Consider the following 19334-nt stretch of genomic DNA (forward strand, 5'->3'; position numbering starts at 1 on the left):
CAAGTGTCTTCCTCTATGACTCTCTGCCTTTTTTTAAGTTTCAGCTAGACTGGTTGACAAGAGAGCCCCTGGGATCTTCTGCCTGCATTTGTCTTCCAGCGCTATGGTTATAAATACCTGAGATAACGTCTTACTTTGGTTTACATGGGTGATGGGATCTGTATTCATGCTTGTGCATTGATTGCTTTACCCGCTGAGCCTTCTCCCTGCCCAATATACTTGTTTTTTAAAGCCACAAAATAAGATCTTTCACGGTGACAAATATGTCAAAGACATTCTCTCCCTAGAGCATGCTTGTGCTGGCTACTTTCTAATGTTAACTCGACACAAGCTAGAGTCCTTTTAGAAGAGCGAATCTCAACAGAGAAAATGCCTCCCCATCAGAACGGCCTGTGGGCATGCCTATAGTGCACTCCCTTGATTGGTGATTGGTGTGGGAGGGTCATGCTCACTGGAAATGCTGCCACCAATGGCCTGATGGTCATATAAGAAGGCAGGCTGTGCAAGCCATGAGGAGCAAGCCAGTAAGCAGCACCCTCTATGGCCACAGCATCAGTTCCTGCCTAAAGGTCCCTGTTCCTCCCCTGACTTCCTTCAGTGAAGGACTGTGAAGAAGATGCGTAAATGAGTTATGATCACAGTGTTTTGTCATTGCAATAGAAACCCTAACTTAGGCAGTACTCTTATTACTACAATACACTCAGCATCTAACACACCTGCTCTGGAGTGCACACAACACAGGTATTACTTGCACTGGGAATCCACTTCCCATCTGGGGCTACTCTTTCTAGTATCTAGTTGTCCCCAAATCCCCAAGAAACTCCTACTTCATCTAAATAGTAATAGTAACAAAAATATAATCTATAAAGGTTAAAATACAATCACTTTTTTCAAATGACATCAAAAAGCTGTACCCCAACAAAGGTACTCTCAACTTACAATGTTAAATGTATATAGTAATTCTATATAGTATACGTTTTATGTGATGATAAATATACTGATTTAACTAGCCCGTACCTTTTCAAGGTCTGGATCTTGAAAGGGGAATTTACTGATGACTACTTTATATTCCTCTTCACTGCCAATAGGGATAGGGTTGTAATTATCCTCTTCAAAAATGTCCCTGTTAAACAAGAGAAACCGAAACCTTACTATTGTGTCATTAGACTACTGTAGGACAGTATCTTAGAAAACTAAACCATCTAGCCCCTACAGTTTCGTTTACAAGTCACATTAAAAGTCACAACAGAAACCACTCAACATCCAGAATGTTAAAACCCAGTATCAAACAGGTATTGTACCTCACTGTTCATGTCCAGTGTCCTCTTTCTAGTGTTACAAAAGAACCTCATTTTTTCCTTTCCTGTCTAGGATATCTCTCAAGACAATACTTTCTGAAGAAGTTCAAGTTTTTTAAATTAAATTTATTTATTTTATATATGTGAGTACACTATTGCCGTCTTCAGACACACCAGAAGAGGCCATGAGACCCCACTACAGATGGTTCTGAGCCACTATGCAGTTGCTGGGAATTGAACACGGGTCCTCTGGAAAAGCAGTCAGTGTTCTTAAGCTGAGCCATCTCTCCGGACCCCGAAGTTCAAGTTCTTGATCAAGACAATGTGCTAATTACTCAGTCTCAGTCATTGTAACTGGAAGGGCTGCTTCCTAGTCACCGAGTGTTTTCCTATGCAGACCTCTTGCAGTCAGACAGGGCCATGACTATCCAGTTTTAGCCATTGGGTTTAAAACGGAAGGGATGCAGACTGTTCTGGGTCAAAAGCATGTCTGAAGTAACTGTGTGACAACCTTACCTTCCTGGAGACAACAGGATCAAAAGGTGTAATCACAAATGAAGGACCTCAGCTCCCTGACTTCTGTGTGAAACAACATCACTGGCTGAGTTTTGGAGGACTGTCAGAACCCGCCTGTCCTGTCCAAGGTCACTACTTTCCCATTGACCAACTTTCTTTTAGCCTCCGTCTCCCTAGGCCTGGGACTAAAGTAGTGCACCAGCCACCATGCCCAGATCAACTGATGGGCATGAGCAAGACCCTAAAGAGTTATTTTCTAAGTCACTCAAATGGCAAAAAAACAGGCAAATGGGGGGCTGTTCAGTATCACCAACCACAACAAATATTCGAACTTAAGACACAACATGACATCATCTCAAGCCTATTAGAACTGAAAAAGAAAGGTACGTATGTGTTGGTAAGGATGTGCAGAAAGAAAATCCTTGTGCTCCGTTGGTGGAAATAGAAATTAAGACTGCCATTACAGGAAAGAATGTGGAAGACCAATAGTATGAAGAGAACCGCAGCGAATACACCCACGTGAGCTGTCAGCCCCGCCGCCATGTGTCTGTCCAGAGGATGTAGGATTTGGAAAGTGAGAAAGTATCTGCTGTCCTACATCTATGGGCTGATGTTAAGGTGATACATAATTGGACAGTGGAGAGGTAGGCAGGGAAAAGGCTAGGAAAACAGAAGAGGAAGAGAGGAGGAAAGATTTGGGGAGAAACAAAGATGGAGGCAGATGTTTGTTTCTCTCGGCGCATCTCTTCATAAATAAGGTTGTAATGAATGCTTTACAGGGGATGGAATTGTACAAGATCATTTGACTTATAAAGGTTAGCAAATTATATTGTATCTATTGCATCAGAGTAGTTTGGTGTGTTCTTTGATGCGACTACTTAACTGAGTTCAAACGGTGTAGTGCCAGAACGCATAAAGCCCACCACAGAGTTGGGATGTGTGTGTCTAAGGCTTGGCAACAACACAACACGGGGAAGTGAGTGAAAACAACACACCCAGGTGGTCATATCCACCCGGGACGGAAGCAGTAAAGGTGTGGTAGAGTTCTTAAGAGTTGGCTGTCTGTAACAACTACGGAATGCAGCATTGTCTGCAATGTTACAGTATGCAGCATTGTCTGCAATGTTACAGAATGCAGCCTTGTCTGCAATGTTACGGAATGCAGCATTGTCTGCAATGTCACGGAATGCAGCGTTGTCTGCGATGTCACGGAATGCAGCATTGTCTGCGATGTTACAGAATGCAGCACTGTCTGCAATGTTACAGTATGCAGCACTGTCTGCAATGTTACAGTATGCAGCACTGTCTGCAATGTTACAGTATGCAGCATTGTCTGCAATGTTACAGTATGCAGCATTGTCTGCAATGCCATGGAATGCAGCATTGTCTGCAATGTCACGGAATGCAGCATTGTCTGCAATGTTACAGTATGCAGCACTTCTGCAATGTTACAGAATGCAGCATTGTCTGCAATGTTACAGTATGCAGCATTGTCTGCAATGTTACAGTATGCAGCGTTGTCTGCAATGTTACAGTATGCAGCGTTGTCTGCAATGTTACAGTATGCAGCGTTGTCTGCAATGTTACAGTATGCAGCATTGTCTGCAATGTCATGGAATGCAGCATTGTCTGCAAAAGCTGCAGTGTGCAAGATATGGAGCCAGCTTTCGCTTCTGATGGATGGATGAATGGATGGATGGATGGATAAGACATGTTTTATTCTTTCTTAAAAATGAAGACATTCAATCATTTGCACTCACACAGAAGAACCTGGAGGACCTTATGCTAAATGAAACAAGCCTGGCTTAGAAGACTTTATGACTTTACTTCTGTACAGAACCTAAAAAAGTCAGACTCACAGGATCAGAAAGCAGAACAGTGGTGCACAGAGGGATCAAGAGAAAAGGACATCGAGAGACAGAGGACACGGGCTGTGAGAACTGTCGCACAGTAGGATGACTGCAGTTCACAATGAGAGAAAAGGACATCGAGAGACAGAGGACAGGACTGTGAGAACTGTCGCACAGTAGGACGACTGCAGTTCACAATGAGAGAAAAGGACATCGAGAGACAGAGGACAGGACTGTGAGAACTGTCGCACAGTAGGACAACTGCAGTTCACAATGAGAGAAAAGGACATCGAGAGACAGGACAGGGCTGTGAGAACTGTCGCACAGTAGGACGACTGCAGTTCACAATGAGAGAAAAGGACATCGAGAGACAGAGGACAGGGCTGTGAGAACTGTCGCACAGTAGGACGACTGCAGTTCACAATGAGAGAAAAGGACATCGAGAGACAGAGGACAGGGCTGTGAGAACTGTCACACAGTAGGACGACTGCAGTTCACAATGAGAGAAAAGGACATTGAGAGACAGAGGACAGGACTGTGAGAACTGTCGCACAGTAGGACAACTGCAGTTCACAATGTTCACGACACAACTGCCAAGAGAATGTACATGTAACTGCACTGCAGAGTGAAGGCGATGGCAGTTTGTTGATTTGCTCTGGTGGTGAAAAAGGAAATACACAAATGAAAAGGCTCAATCACAGTGAACCACTCCCTAGTAAGACATTACTTAAGAGGGTGTTAAAAGTAGAAACTAAAATGTATTTGGAAATTATGTATTATAGTTGAAATGTTTGTTTTCCTCCACAATTACTAATGATGAAGCCTATTGTGTTCTATTTACATCTATTTTATTTCTATTTGACAAATGCTTTAGCTTCTCAGTGAGAAAAGTATTTCACAGTTCTCCTAGTCCTCAGGAGGAATGACCCTGCTAGGAGGCTTTAGACAATCAATCATAGTTAGAAAATCTCCCAAAGGAGCCTTCAAGTGCGCAGCATCAACTCTAGGACTTTATATGTATAAAGATATCACATTAAATTATAGAATTATGTCACAGATCCGCCTCTATCCATATGTATTTCCTATATTTCAAATACTTGATATAAAAACTGGTGACAGTTATACACAAATATTGTCAATTACTCATCTGTGTCAGTACCCGATGAAGAAAAACTCCTAAATTTTATTAAGCAAACCTACAACTCCAGGCCCTCGGAAGACCATGGCAGTAAAACAAGTTCAAGGCCTATGTGGGCCACAGAGTGAGCTCAGCCTGGGAAACTTAGCAGGTTCTTGTTCTAAGATAAAAAGGCCTGGGCCAGTGAGAGTTCGTAGGTAAAAGTACCTGACACCTGAGTTTTATTTCCCAAAACCACATGATGGAAAGAAAGAACTATCTCCTACATACGCATAGGTGCACACGTGTGTGTGTGTGTGTGTGTGTGTGTGTGTGTGTGTGTGTGCGTGTGTGTGTGTGTGTATACATACTAAATAAACAAATGGGAAACATTTAAAAATCGAAGTTAAAAGGCTTAGGGATGTAGTCTGTGGCAGGGCCATTGCCCAGCATCCACAGAGGCCCTGCCTTCGAGCTGCAACATTGCAACTCCCCCAAAAGTAATAAATAAATCAACACATGCTAATATAGTCAGTTCAAGCAAGGATTTGTTTCGCTAAGTTTAATGCAGGTTTATTACCTTACAGGCCATCTAGGGATTTACAAAGCATTTTTATTACAGAATTCAGAAGGTTAACCTTCAATTTTAAAAACTGCTGGAGTAAGTACTAAGCTCATACAAAACTGTTTGGCACATTTTTTTTAAGTAACAGATACTACTATATTAATTCTATCTTACTTCGTAGCAACCTATATGTAAGAAACTGAGAGTGACTTTTTTTTTCTGAAAAAGATAAAGAAGCCGAGAAGAAGAAAGACAAGGATAGGTGAGGGACATAGGGAAAGAGAAGGGAAATGCTTGAGTCATAAAGAAGGCATACTTTCCTTTAATGGGAATGCAGACCCCCATAGATACTCAAATACTTCAGTCCACAGCAGTCAAGGAAGTGATTATACAAATCATCCATCCTACTTCAGGAGTTCTCAGCTATGCTATAGAAACAGTACCCACCCCAGGCCACACTTAAGACATAAAGGTCTGTCTCAATGCAAAATACCTTAAAATACATATGGCCTTATAAATATCTAAGCATTTACTAGAAAAATTACAGATACTAAAACTAAAGTATAAATAAATACATTATAAATGGTTCCTCCACTATGGAAAACAGTATGGCATCCCCCCAAAATAAATGAAAAATAAATTATCATATGACCCGGCATCCCACTTCTGAGTATAAGCTTCAAAATATCTGAGACAAGTTCTCAGATACAGGTACACTTGTGCTTACAACAATATTAAAATAGTCCATAAAACAACCATCCTCAATGTCTGTGAACTCATTAGTAGACAAATTACATTAATATGAATAAAGATATTATTGTGCTGGATTTATTAAGGAACACACAAACATATGAATACACTCTTAAAGCACCTAAGTAAAAATGTTCAGATATATGAAATTGGTACATGTGGTCTATATAATTGAAATTTTTGAAAAGGCAAACCTATAGGACAAAATGGGGTGAGTGGTGGCCAAGGCCTGGGCATCCAGCAGGATATTCACTACAAAGAAAATGTAGCCGACCAAAGATGTAAAATGACCTAGATATAAAAGAATATAGTTTTGGCCCCCGTGCAACATCAATGGGCCACAATGACACGCTAAGTGAACCAATCCCAACACAAAAGAGCAAATGTCCCTTAATTGCACTACATGAGGTTCTAGAGTAGTCAAATTTAGAGGCAAGATCGGCCAGTGGTTGCCAGGGCTGGAGGACGATGAACCCGAGTTCTGTCTGGGAGGCAAGGGTTCTGGAGAGAAGTCCTGGAGTCCCAGCAGTGGAGTGTGCTTCATGCAACCGCAGTTATGTGTGTTGTCTGCTGTTTGCCGCAGCAGACACCGACCGCAGGCTTTCTTATTACTACATGCAAAACCAAGTGGTTAAATGTTTAGCGAACTTACTCATTATGCTCCGGCACCACAGCCTAGACCCACCTGAAAATACCAGCCCATTTCTTAAGCAGTGTTTCGTTGTATTGATCTCTTATTTCAAATAAAAGGTCAAAGAGTCGGTTGACTGGAAAGCCATAACCCTAAGAAACGAGGAAAAAGATGGCAAGTCACTCATCTAAGTCAAGCTTCTCACTGGTTCCCTCTCTTCACACTCCTGCTGCACAGCTTCCCACACCACCGAGGAAGGTTCTCACAGCCATCACAGCACACACCTGGCTGCCATTTTACATAACTAACACTGTTGCTCTCCCAATGCCTCCATAGCTTAACTTTTATGTGATCCCTACAAAGTTCCCTGGAATTTACCAAATACTCCAGATTCAACTACTTTTAAAACGCTGGTCCCAGAGCTGTGGGTAATGGTCATACGAAGAGATAAGGAGAATACACGCCCAGCTCCTGCTTAGACTGTGGTAAATCTTACATATCACAGCTGGATGCCAACTGAGGTAGACCTTGTGCTTGGCGACTCCCGTCACTTTATTTAATTAAGATCCTAACAAGCAACTGACAGACTGGTGACCACTTATACAACAGTGGTCCCCACGGCATACTGCAATACTTCAAACCATTAAGGAAAGCAGAGTTTGCCTGACTTACTCACAAAGGGGCCCCTAAATTAAGGAAGCTACAAATAAAATTTATTAATACAAGGAGATCAGTATGATAGACATAGGCATCACAAAACTTATGAAGAAAAAAACCAAGACATTCCAAATCACTCTTATAATAACAAATAGACCATTTAAATTAATAAATACATAAGGTGATAAAAATTTACAAAGAAGTGTGCAGGGTATTCTCCTTAGCTCTTAAGAATAAAGAAAATAATCATGTAAACGTTATTATGATAAAGCAAATAGCTCATTCTAGCATTTCCTTTTATTATCTCTTAAAATCCTGTGTATGTCTGAGGGTGTATGCAGTATGTGTATATGTCTGAGGGTGTAAGCGGTATGTGTGTATGTCTGTAGGTGTATGCAGTATGTGTGTATGTCTGAGGGTGTAAGCGGTATGTGTGTATGTCTGTAGGTGTATGCGGTATGTGTGTATGTCTGTAGGTGTATGCGGTATGTGTGTATGTCTGTAGGTGTAAGCAGTATGTGTGTATGTCTGTAGGTGTATGTGGTATGTGTGTATGTCTGAGGGTGTAAGCGGTATGTGTGTATGTCTGTAGGTGTATGCGGTATGTGTGTATGTCTGTAGGTGTATGCGGTATGTGTGTATGTCTGAGGGTGTAAGCGGTATGTGTGTATGTCTGTAGGTGTATGCAGTATGTGTATATGTCTGTAGGTGTATGCAGTATGTGTGTATGTCTGTAGGTGTATGCGGTATGTGTGTATGTCTGAGGGTGTATGCGGTATGTGTGTATGTCTGAGGGTGTAAGCGGTATGTGTGTATGTCTGAGGGTGTAAGCGGTATGTGTGTATGTCTGTAGGTGTATGCAGTATGTGTGTATGTCTGTAGGTGTATGCGGTATGTGTGTATGTCTGTAGGTGTATGCGGTATGTGTGTATGTCTGTAGGTGTATGCGGTATGTGTGTATGTCTGTAGGTGTATGCGGTGTGTATGTATGTCTGTAGGTGTATGCAGTGTGTATGTATGTCTGTAGGTGTATGCGGTGTGTATGTATGTCTGTAGGTGTATGCAGTGTGTATGTATGTCTGTAGGCGTATGTGGTGTGTGTGTAGGTTCCCAGGGGCCAGAGGCATCAGATTCCCTGAAGCTAGATTAACAAGTACCCGTGGCCACCTGACATGGGTGCTGAGACCCAAACCCATGTCCTTGGAAAGACAGTACGTGCTCTTAACTGATGGCACATCTCTCCAGCCACCAAAGCAGTGTTTTTGAAACTACAAATTTTAAAAATGTTCTAAGAGAAAGAGAAGTTTTCAAGAGTCACATGAACTGAGGATAATAACATGACTAGAGGAACTGCACAGTCACAGGTACTGGGGGTACTGCACAGCCACAGGTACTGGGGGTACTGCACAGCCACAGATACTGGGGGAACTGCACAGCCACAGGTACTGGGGGTACTGCACAGCCACAGATACTGGGGGTACTGCACAGTCACAGGTACTGGGGGAACTGCACAGTCACAGGTACTGGGGGTACTGCACAGCCACAGGTACTGGGGGTACTGCACAGGCACAGGTACTGGGGGAACTGCACAGTCACAGGTACTGGGGGTACTGCACAGCCACAGGTACTGGGGGTACTGCACAGTCACAGGTACTGGGGGAACTGCACAGTCACAGGTACTGGGAGAACTGCACAGTCACGGGTACTGGGGGTACTGCACCGCCACAGGTACTGGGGGTACTGCACAGCCATGTCCCTTTGGAACCTTATCATACACATTAATTCTGAGAAAGGCACTGACAGAGAAACCTATTTTATCTCACCTGACATTTCTGAAATATTTTTAAACTATCGACCCTTTTAATTTTTTATTATATTTTATTTACTTGTTAGAGGACAATTTGCAGGAGTCATTTTTCCTTCCACTATGTGGGTCCCAGGGATGGAACTCAGGTCATTAGCATCTGCCTGCTCAGCCACCTCACTAAGTCTCGGTTCATTTGCAGTCTTTAGTAATTGTCCTGTCCAGAGGCTGAGGGCTACCTATGCAGCCGAAGTTGGTCTCAAACTCAAGAGCCTCCTGCCTCAGCCCCTCTACAGCTGCAGAGATTACAGATATACACCACACACCATATGTCCAGCCTTTTTTGATTATTTGTTTGGTTTGGTTTACTTTGTTTGTTTTTGAGACAAGGTTTCTCTGTGCCCTGGCTGTCCTGGAACTAGCTACGTAGACCAGGCGGCCTCAAGCTCACAGCCATCTGCCTGACAAGTACTGGATTAAAGGTGTGCACCACCATGCCTGGCTATGGCTTCCTGCTTTAAGTTACAATATTATAGTCTCACTGAAATGGCCCGTACTTCAAAAGGTGCCAGTGTCTCCTGAGTTCTGTCCAAGGTTCAAAACTGCAAAGGGGGTGTTGTGTACAGTTCTCAGTAGGAGAACATCAATATGTATACATAAGCATTTATTACTAATGATTTGCTACCATTAATCAACAATACAATAAAATTCAGTCTATACCTTTTATGTCTTTACATACCCAAAATCATCACTGTCCGAAGGTTAGGGTATCACCTACCTGCAAAGTATCCGCAAAGAGTACAATGAGATTCTTCAACTCCAGAACAAGGTCGGGGTCAGTGCAGTAAGACTGCAGGGTCAGGGGCAAATGAAGACACACAAAACAACAAAAACAGAAGTTAAAATTAAGGCATGAGAACCTCAGACTTTGTCCTTAAAATCTGGGTTCATTAGACCCAAGGCTCAGCATGTTTAACAAGAGCCTGGAGCACGGCGTGTAAGACTGCATGGGAGCAAAAGGATGTTTGTATTTCTGTACATCTTCACGTTCTTGAAAACAGTGGTCTCCATTATACTGTACGTGTCTAGTTTCATTATGGATCTATTCTCTATCTTAAAAAGGCATATTGCCTTTCCCAATTCAAGAATGCAAATTTAAGGTTTTGTTTTCTTTTTAGTAACTCGCCAAAAGAAAATTAATACATTAAAAAAGATAGAGCTATTACTTCAGTATCTCTCTTTTTAAAATTATTTTATTTATTCACTTTACATCCCACTATCAGCTCCCCCCCCCCGCCCCGTTCCTCCCTCCCTTCCTCCTTTGAGAAGGGACAGCCCCATTCTAGGTACCACCCACACTACTCCCCCTGCTACGGGCCTCCAGGCCCATCGGCTCTCTCTGGGTCCACTTAAGAAAACAGGATCCATAGGCAGGCAGGCAACAGATTCAGGAACATCCCTCACTCCTGTCGTTGGGGATGACGCTGCTCATCTGCTGCATATGTGCAGGGGACCTAGGTCCCGTCTGTGCCCACTCTTGGTTGGTGGTTCGGTCTCTGGCAGCCCTAAGGTTCAGGTTACTTGACTCTGTTGGACTCCTGTGGAGTCCCTTCCTCTTTGGGCCCCCAGTCCTTCCTCCAGCTCTTCCATAAGACTCCCCAAGTTCTATCTAATGTCTGGCTGTGGGGCTCTGCACCTGCTTCCACTGGCTGCTGGGTGGACAGTTATGCTAGGCCCCTGTGTCTGTTGGCTATGCCTTCACTGTCTCTTAATAACAGTTTTCGAATGTGATATTATATTTACTATGTTATAATTTCATAACACTAAAGATTTTTAATGTAATTTTATACTTATGCTACAATTTCATATTTAATGTCATTGATTTAATAGGAATATGGCATAACTGCATGTACTTGGAGCTGATTTCAATATAGATAATGATAAAATATATCATTCTTACACAGGGCTAGCTCAGTACATGATGCCCTAGATTTGATGCCCTAGATTTCACTCCCAGCACCCCAAAATATTTTATCTACCAAAATATTTTTTAAAGTTTTATTATCATTATATCAAAAATCTATAACCCTAATAAGCATAAATATAGCATATTTATAACCTAAATATAAAAATTTCCCCTTTCACCTATTTTAAGTCTTAATTACCAATTATAATAATTAAATACAAAATTCTAAGTATAAGGCTACTTTATTGAAGGCAAACAACTAAAACTAGTTATTTCCACTAAGGGCATTAAGAAGGTAGTTGATCATTTAATTTTTACCCATTCAAATAATCTCTCATTATATAGAGCTTTATTATTTCAAATGAGTTCAAACTGCAAAAATTGCAGACTTTTAAAAATTATAAATGTTCTCAAACAAGCTCTACTGAGTTTTAATGGTAGAGTTGATTTTGGAAACAAAAACTCTGGAATAATTAAAAACCCTTTCTTCGCAGTGTTGCTTGGTGAGCTAATGAAGAGGTCAGCGGAGACGAATGAGACCAGCCTAATTTCTCATTTTCTGTAATATTCAAATAAAGGCGTCCTGAGAAGCCCCGGTCAGCTACAATACCACAGCCTTACGGAACCATAAAGAAACCTTGATATTACTACTCACAAATTTGAGCAATTAACTAAAAATGAAGAGTAATAAAGGTACAGTTTTCCATATTATACAAATCAAATTAAAGTATAATTATTAGCATAACTGGTCTGACTTACTGAGTGAGCTCTGAGGACAGCAATTATCTTTGAGAGGGCCATGTTCCAGAGTTCATCAGTGTATGCCCTGGTCACTAATCCTTGGGTCACATGTAAAATGTGATCTTCCACAACAAAGAACCTAAAATGGCAATTACCCACACAGCATGTGTTTAGGGGAAAGGGAGAAAGCGCAAGTAGAAAATAATTATTTCTGACTTTTAACAAACTTAAATAAAATCAGTAAATGGTTTCTTCCATATTAGATACATACCCTACAATTTGAGTGAAATATCTTCTATAGCCATCAACTGTTTCATGCTTCAAATGAAAAATAAAAATCAATTTAAACAAATAAATACAGTAACATAAAGTTTCAAGTCACTATAACTTGGTTAGTAAATATTTATTGAGAGCCTACAAAGTCATGCTTACTAATTAGGTATCAGGGATATACCTGAAAATAACAAAAAGTCCTTTCTATCATGGATTGTACATTCAAATCATTTTACTCTTTTATTATTTACTTTTAAGTGCCACCCATAACACTTTTATGCCATTTACAACCCAAGTCAAATGGGCTGGGGTGGGGCTAGGGAGACAGCTGTGGCTGAAGCCTCGCTCAGCAAGTGTGAGGATCAGAATGAATGTAAACACTGCAGTGAACCTGTAATTCTAGCCTCAGGAGGAAGAGAAAGAGATCCCCAGAGTAAGCTGGCTAGCAAGATGCTATAGCAGTGAGCTCTGGGTTTGATTAGAGACCCTTGTGCTAAGAATAAAGTGAAAGAGAGACTGAAAATAATTTTCCCACATTAGCCTCCAGTCTCCATAAATACTAGCACATACATGAATGCATTCACACACATGCAGGCAAGCACAAGCATGTGTGCACATACACACATGCCCGCCTATGTTTCAAGTGAGTTCTAGATGCTGTCAACACAACATACTCTGGAGCCTCATAGGGGATTATCTACATCTGGTTAGCTGTTGTCATTTCTGTGAGGATTTGTCTTGATTGCTTCATTGTGGGAAGAGCTGCTCAGGAAATGGGCAGCACTGTGTTCTGTACTTGAGGCCTAGATTTTCATTCATTCACTCTGAAAGGAAGGGAGTGGTGCACAAGCATGCTTGGATCTGCTCCTCTCTCCTGTGTGTGGATGTGATGTGAGGTCCCTGAAACTCCTGATGGTGTGACTTCCTGCTGCAGTGAACAGTAACCTGAACTTGTGGGCTTACATAAATCTTTCCCCCAAGTTGATATTTTATTATAGTAACTAGAAAAGAAACTAAATGTATTCCATAATTGTGATTAAAGTTTTCAAACATCAGGGTCTCTCAGTTGAAGGCAGTAATAATGATTAATACTCTTACTAATTATTCATTTATTTATGTGTACAGTATTTGTGTTATATTTGAGTTACATTTACTGATGTGTGTGTGTTTCTATGTATAGAGAACATCTTGTAGGAATCTGTTCTTTCCTTCCACCCCATGTGTTCCAGGCCTTGAGCTCAGGTCATGAGGATTAGAGGAAGGGTCTTTTATCCTCTGAGACATCTCCTGCCTTGTAAATACTTTTTAACTTAAAACAACATAAGGTCTTACCAGATGACTAAGCAGATAAAGGCCACTTGCCACTAAGCATATAATGTGAGTTCAACCACCAAGAATCACATGGTGGAAAGAACCAGCCCCCCAGAAAACTACATGAGTGTATATCTGTGCATTCTGTCTTCTCTGAAAACATCGGCTAACCCTTCTTTCCCTAGATACTGAGCCCGAGACAGGCCTGCTGAGGATGTTCCAGTCTTCTTATTGGATACATCTTGTGCCTCCAAGACCTTCTAGGAGCTATTTCTTTTGTCCCCCGCCTGCTGGTATGCTGCTTGGGATTACAGTCCAGAACTCCATCACTGAGCTCTGATAAAAGTATAATTACCAAGACAGAAAGATGTGCATGTGTCTCTAGCTATATCTCATAAAGCTCCCTCACGCCTCTTTGTAGTGAACTATCCTGATGGACACCCAGGCCTTGGCCACCACTGACCCCATTGTGTCTTTTCAAAAACTTCAACTACATGAACAATACTGTACCAATTTCATATATCCAAGTGTTTTCACTTAGAATGGTCTTTTAAAAATGGTATCCATATACTTCTGTGTTCCTCAGTAACTGCTGGTTCATAATGATGCAGTTTGTCTACTAATGAGTCCACAGACATTGAGGAAAGTTCTAGATTTTGTTATTTTTGAATAAGGCTACTATAAGCATTCACATATGAGCCACTGTATAAAAGATACATCCTCATTTCTTATGAGTGACTACCTAGGGGGTCTTAGGGTTGTGTAACAATTTGTTATGGCAAATTGCCAAACCATTTTTCACAGTAACAATATTACTTTTATACCCACCAGAAATGTAAGATAATTCCAGCTGCTGAGTCCCACATCCTTACCAGCACCTGACACTGCCAATCTTTTTAATGTAAGGCATTCCATATGAATATGGCAGTAATTCCTTGTAGCTTTTATTTACATTTTCCTAATAAAAATGTATACTGAACAACATTCTCATGTGTATGCACATTATCTGTGTATCTGTAATAAAATAACTATTTAATATCCTTTTTTTGTTTTTAAATCTGGCCTATTTGTCATTAATTGAGAGGTTTTTAGATGGTTTTATCTCCTGGTCACCTTAACAATGGGCTTAAAGCCCTCAGAAGCCAAGCCTCAAATTATAAGAAAGGCAATCTCCTACAGGGCGGCTCTCCAGTGCCCTAGGCTTGACCCGATGTTACTCAGAATGCACTCTCCTAGTCCACAGATGCTTTTCGGATGAGAGCTGTACCTGATGCCTCATCAGGGCTACCTGGGCTTCTGCCTCCACATAGGTCCCAGCAGACGAATGCTCTGAGGTATTTTTCATGTGTAGTGCCTGAGTTACAAACATTTAGTCATGTAAATGTTACCACAGCCAAAGTTTCTGGCTGAATTATACTTTTCTGCCAGATCCTCAGTATATTTAAGAAAAATCTAATTTTTTTTAAGTCTACCCTGAAGCTAGAAAAATGGCTCAGTGGTTAAGAACACTTGCTGCTCTTACAGAGGACCTGAGTTTAATTTCCAGTACCTATGAAAAGACTGACAACCACCAGTTATTCCAGTTCCAGGGGACCTACCGCCCTCTCCTGGCCTCTGCAGTGACTAGCACCCTAGTCACATGATTAAACTACCCCAGCCACAAACACAAAAATGAAAATAAAAATACACAGAAACAGTCCACCCCAGTTATTTTGTTCAATGTGACAAAGAATCCCAGAGCACAGTTTACCATATTGTCAGAGACAAATTATCCTCCCTGACATTTTGCTTGTTTATCTGTTTTTAATTCAGTGTCTATCCTTTCTAATAGAACGTAAACTCACGAGAAAAAAGACTGAGCCAGTTTTGCTCACTATTGTACACTTGGCACCTAAGTCAATGACTATACATAGTAGGTGTTCAATAAATATTTATATGTGAATGAGCAGAGAACTAAAGCCAGGTACGTGTGTAAGCACCATGCCAGGGGCACAAGAAACCACCCTCACCACACTCGACTGCGGCTGCAGAACCAGGCGTGCCTGCTTCTTCCTCTGCTTCCGGTAATAGTTTTCAAAAGTTTCTTCATCACCCTAAAGAACATCAGGAGAATGATGACCATGAGGAGCCCTCCCACCTCCCTCCTCCCCTTCCCTGCCCCTGCCGAGACAGCCTTCTTCATCCTCTGAGACTGAGGTTAATTTTCCAGACTGGAATGTAAATGACAAATGGCATTTCACACTAGAGGCCAAGGAAAAGGGGTGGCATTATAGCTCAAAAATAGCAACTTTATTTGGAAGTTACCTAAAACAGAGTTCAAAGGATTAGACCTTTTCCTAATTTACCATTATAGGCTTCTCACTGAGCAAACTAAAATGTGGTTCTCAGTGAGAGTTGTTAAATAAGGAAATCATCTGTCAGACCACAGCCTGCCTCTCTCCATGCGAGCCACACGCTGCCCAGCACACCGCCCTTGTCCGTCAACCTTCAGGCTCTTACATGTGCTCTCCCTGATGGGCAGTTCCCAGCTTACGTTCTCTGACGTTTTCACAACTGCTCCTGGATGTGGCTTTCCCTAGTGCCCCAGTGCAGGCGACAGGTGTTCTGTAGCATTCACACTTGCCTCCCACAGCACCACACAACAAATAAATGAACTTTGCTAACCACAAGTACACAGACACACTACAGCCTCTCTGCTTAGCAAGAATCCTCTCAGCTAAAGAAAAAGTTGGGAGTCACTGTCTTCTCTTCATCTAACACTCCAAAACAACAACAACAAAAGAAAAAAAAAATTTAACAACAGAAAAAATTTCAACAGAAAAAAAAAACTATTAATTTATTTTCTTTATGATTAAGTAGCTACAAAACCATTACTCTTTTAAACGTCATCTAAATCTAAAATAAATTCACAATGCAGGAAAAAAAAAACCTGTCTCTCCTATGGGAAGCCTTATGTTCTTATACTCCAATTACTGAAAACTACAAAATAATTGTGTTACTAATTATCCAATTTTAATACATTAAGTGAAAATGTTTTACTAAAAGTCTGAACAAATATAAAGGACATGACATGAAGCATAATATGAGCTGGAATTTTAAAAAGAAGTGCCTCAACCTCATTTAAACAGAGCCAAACATGTGCTTAAGGTACAAGGACAGCTTCCACACACACCGCTGACATTTATCCCTTTACTTCTGAACTACTTACAGCTCATTACCCTTACACAATTTTACTGATTTAACATACTTTGTGCAAATGTATTTTCTAATGTAAAGTGTTTTGATGTTTACTTTCTCCGGAGCTTACAGGGAATTAGATGTTAAAATTATTATTTTACTTCAGGAACCCGTTATTCTCATTAGTACTTAATGGATCCAATAGCATAAGCACGTGCTATGTTCTAATAGTGAGAAAATAAAAACACAAATTTGTATTCAGAATTAATACCTTTTATAATTTTATATAATTAAACATGTTTGATTTCTAAGATTTTTCAGGTTAACATTTTATTATTAATTCAAAAGTTTTTAATACTTAATGTTTATTGCTATTAGAAACAATCTAAAAATTCTAAAGTTTTCTACTCATTTATTTGGTTTTTTTGTTTTGTTTTGCTTTGTTTTTTTTAACAAAGCCTTGCTATGCAGCCCTAGGTAGCTTGCAACTTCGCAGTAACTCTAACCTTGGCCTTCTGAGTGCTCAGAGTAAACACATATACTGCCACACTCAGCTGGGACTGAACATTTTAATAAGGATTTTACTGTATTAGCAATAATATCCTTTTCACTTCAAACTCTACAATGTAATTTAGAGATTATAATGTTTTTAAAAAGTCCTTTACTGGGATCATAAAGCCAAAAGGTTATTTACTAAGAAGACTTCCTTAAAGACTGGTGAGAAAAAAAAAAAAAAAAACTCCCAACAAACATGCAAATCACAGCCCAGAAATCCATAAGGAATGGTATGAAACAAGACCGAATGACTGCTCTAAAAGTCCATAATTCCTTTAAAAATGAACCCAAATATCTGAATGAATGAAATGCCAAAGAACTCATGGGAATGTCTTTACAGTGGCCAATGACCTCATTACAGGGTTAACGCGAGCATTAGATGAAGGGATGCCATCAACCAGGAGCCTGACAAATCAGCGACATGAATGAAAAACTCATCAAAGAAAGAAAGCCAGGAAAAGAAGCAAATATTAACGGGGACATGGGAGGGGAGCTTAATAAATCAAATAACTTAGTGGAAAGTGTCACCAAGAGACTAGATGGGACAGAGAGCACCTGGCACTGAAGAGACTAGAGCACAGGACAGAGACTGAGCCACAGGACAGACTACAGACACAGGACAGACTACAGTGACCGACAGGTCAGAGAACACCAGGCACTGAGATAAGGTTGAGAAAACTTCAGACAGCAATAAAGAAAAACAAATACGTAAGTCTGACTAGAACGTTCAAGACTTCTCGGGCATGATCAGAAGAACAAGCTAAACATCTGTGGTGAAGAAGGAACTGAACAGCAAACCAAGGGCACAGAAAACACTTTAAAGGAAATTACTGCTGAGGAATTCCCAATGGAGGAAAAAAATACGGATCCCCGAGCATGGAAGGAACTAGAGGCTTCAGCAGGCACAGACAAAAATGAGTCTCTCCATTCCACATCAGAGATAAAAATGCTAAGACTACAGGCTAAGAACGAGCCAGGAAAGTCACAAGGGGAACTCAGTCACAAACACAAATCCAGGGTTCCATCAGAGCTCCCAGCAAAGCCCCTAAAAGTCAGGGGAGTATGAAGCAATCTGACAGTAAGCAACTGTCAACCAATACGTCATGCCCAGCAAAGGCGTCTTTTAAAACTGAGGGAGAAACAGGAAATCCCACGATAAACACAAACAAGAGCAGCCCAGGACCACCAGTCTAGCACTGCATGCAACACAAAGCAATCTCACGCCGGAGGAACAGATGAACCTGTGAGAACCACCAAAGCAAAGTATCCAACTCTATATCGGGGCATCAGACAAAGACACCCTACAACGGTATCCTCAGCCCTGAACTGCATCTTGATAAAGTGATGATTTAAAAATGGGCAACTCCTTCACTTGCAGACTGGGGCCTGAGAAATGCACCGAAGTCAGAGTTCTGTGAACATCACAGGGTGCGCTTACACGAACCTAGAAGACGCACACTAGCATCTCAAAAGGACATAATATCCCTGGGCCTACACCAGGTCAGAATCAATAAATATACTCACCAAAGCAGAATAAATGTGCAAGCATCGGTAAACAGGTGAAAAATCAACGAGATCTTGAACAGTTAAGACCTGAAAAAGAAATCTATTTTAAAAAATGATAAATTAAACTATTAGATAAGACCAAGTTAAAGACCGTGAAGCACAGACTATTTTATATTTATGTAATTGTCCCATAGCAGGCATACAATATAAGCATAACCCCATTTCACTTCACTCTGGTGCTTTTGTAGCTTATTCCTTGTGTGTTTACTACGGTTGATGACTATAATAAATTGCAAAAATAAAAATGCCTTTTTTGTTTTTTCCTATCCTGTGAAGAGACTCCAGGGCCTTGCACATGCTAGGCAGGCACCAGATAGGTGTGGCCGCCCTCTTGCAATACCGGCATTCCTCTCAAACTGTGTGAACAGGTTATCTCCAGAGCTAGCTGGTCACTGAGCAGTTCTGAGTTCGACTGAGAGGCCCTGCCCCAGAGACTAAAGCAGACAGTGACCAAGCGACTTCCTGTCTTCAGCCTCAGACCTCAGTGTGCACAGCCAGCTCCAGAGCCTCCACAATCAGAGAGACATACACAGACAAATTATAAAAGTAAATATCTC

At 41.0% G+C, this 19334-nt stretch overlaps 1 protein-coding gene across 1 annotated transcript in view; it reads right to left on the reverse strand.

Annotated features, from left to right (window-relative positions):
* The window catches only part of EXOC6 (exocyst complex component 6), a 133057-nt gene that overhangs the window by 82527 nt on the left and 31196 nt on the right, over nt 1–19334 (reverse strand). The window contains exons 8-14 of the mRNA XM_080911470.1: nt 18736–18804; nt 15489–15572; nt 12167–12213; nt 11914–12034; nt 9967–10038; nt 6782–6879; nt 1018–1123 (exon numbers count right to left, since the gene is read on the reverse strand). Of these exons, the coding sequence (XP_080767596.1) occupies nt 1018–1123; nt 6782–6879; nt 9967–10038; nt 11914–12034; nt 12167–12213; nt 15489–15572; nt 18736–18804 (597 nt within the window). The remainder of the gene's footprint in view (nt 1–1017; nt 1124–6781; nt 6880–9966; nt 10039–11913; nt 12035–12166; nt 12214–15488; nt 15573–18735; nt 18805–19334) is intronic.

This window comes from Micromys minutus (assembly GCF_963924665.1).
Source record: "Micromys minutus genome assembly, chromosome: 2".
Classification (NCBI taxonomy): Eukaryota; Metazoa; Chordata; class Mammalia; order Rodentia; family Muridae; genus Micromys; species Micromys minutus.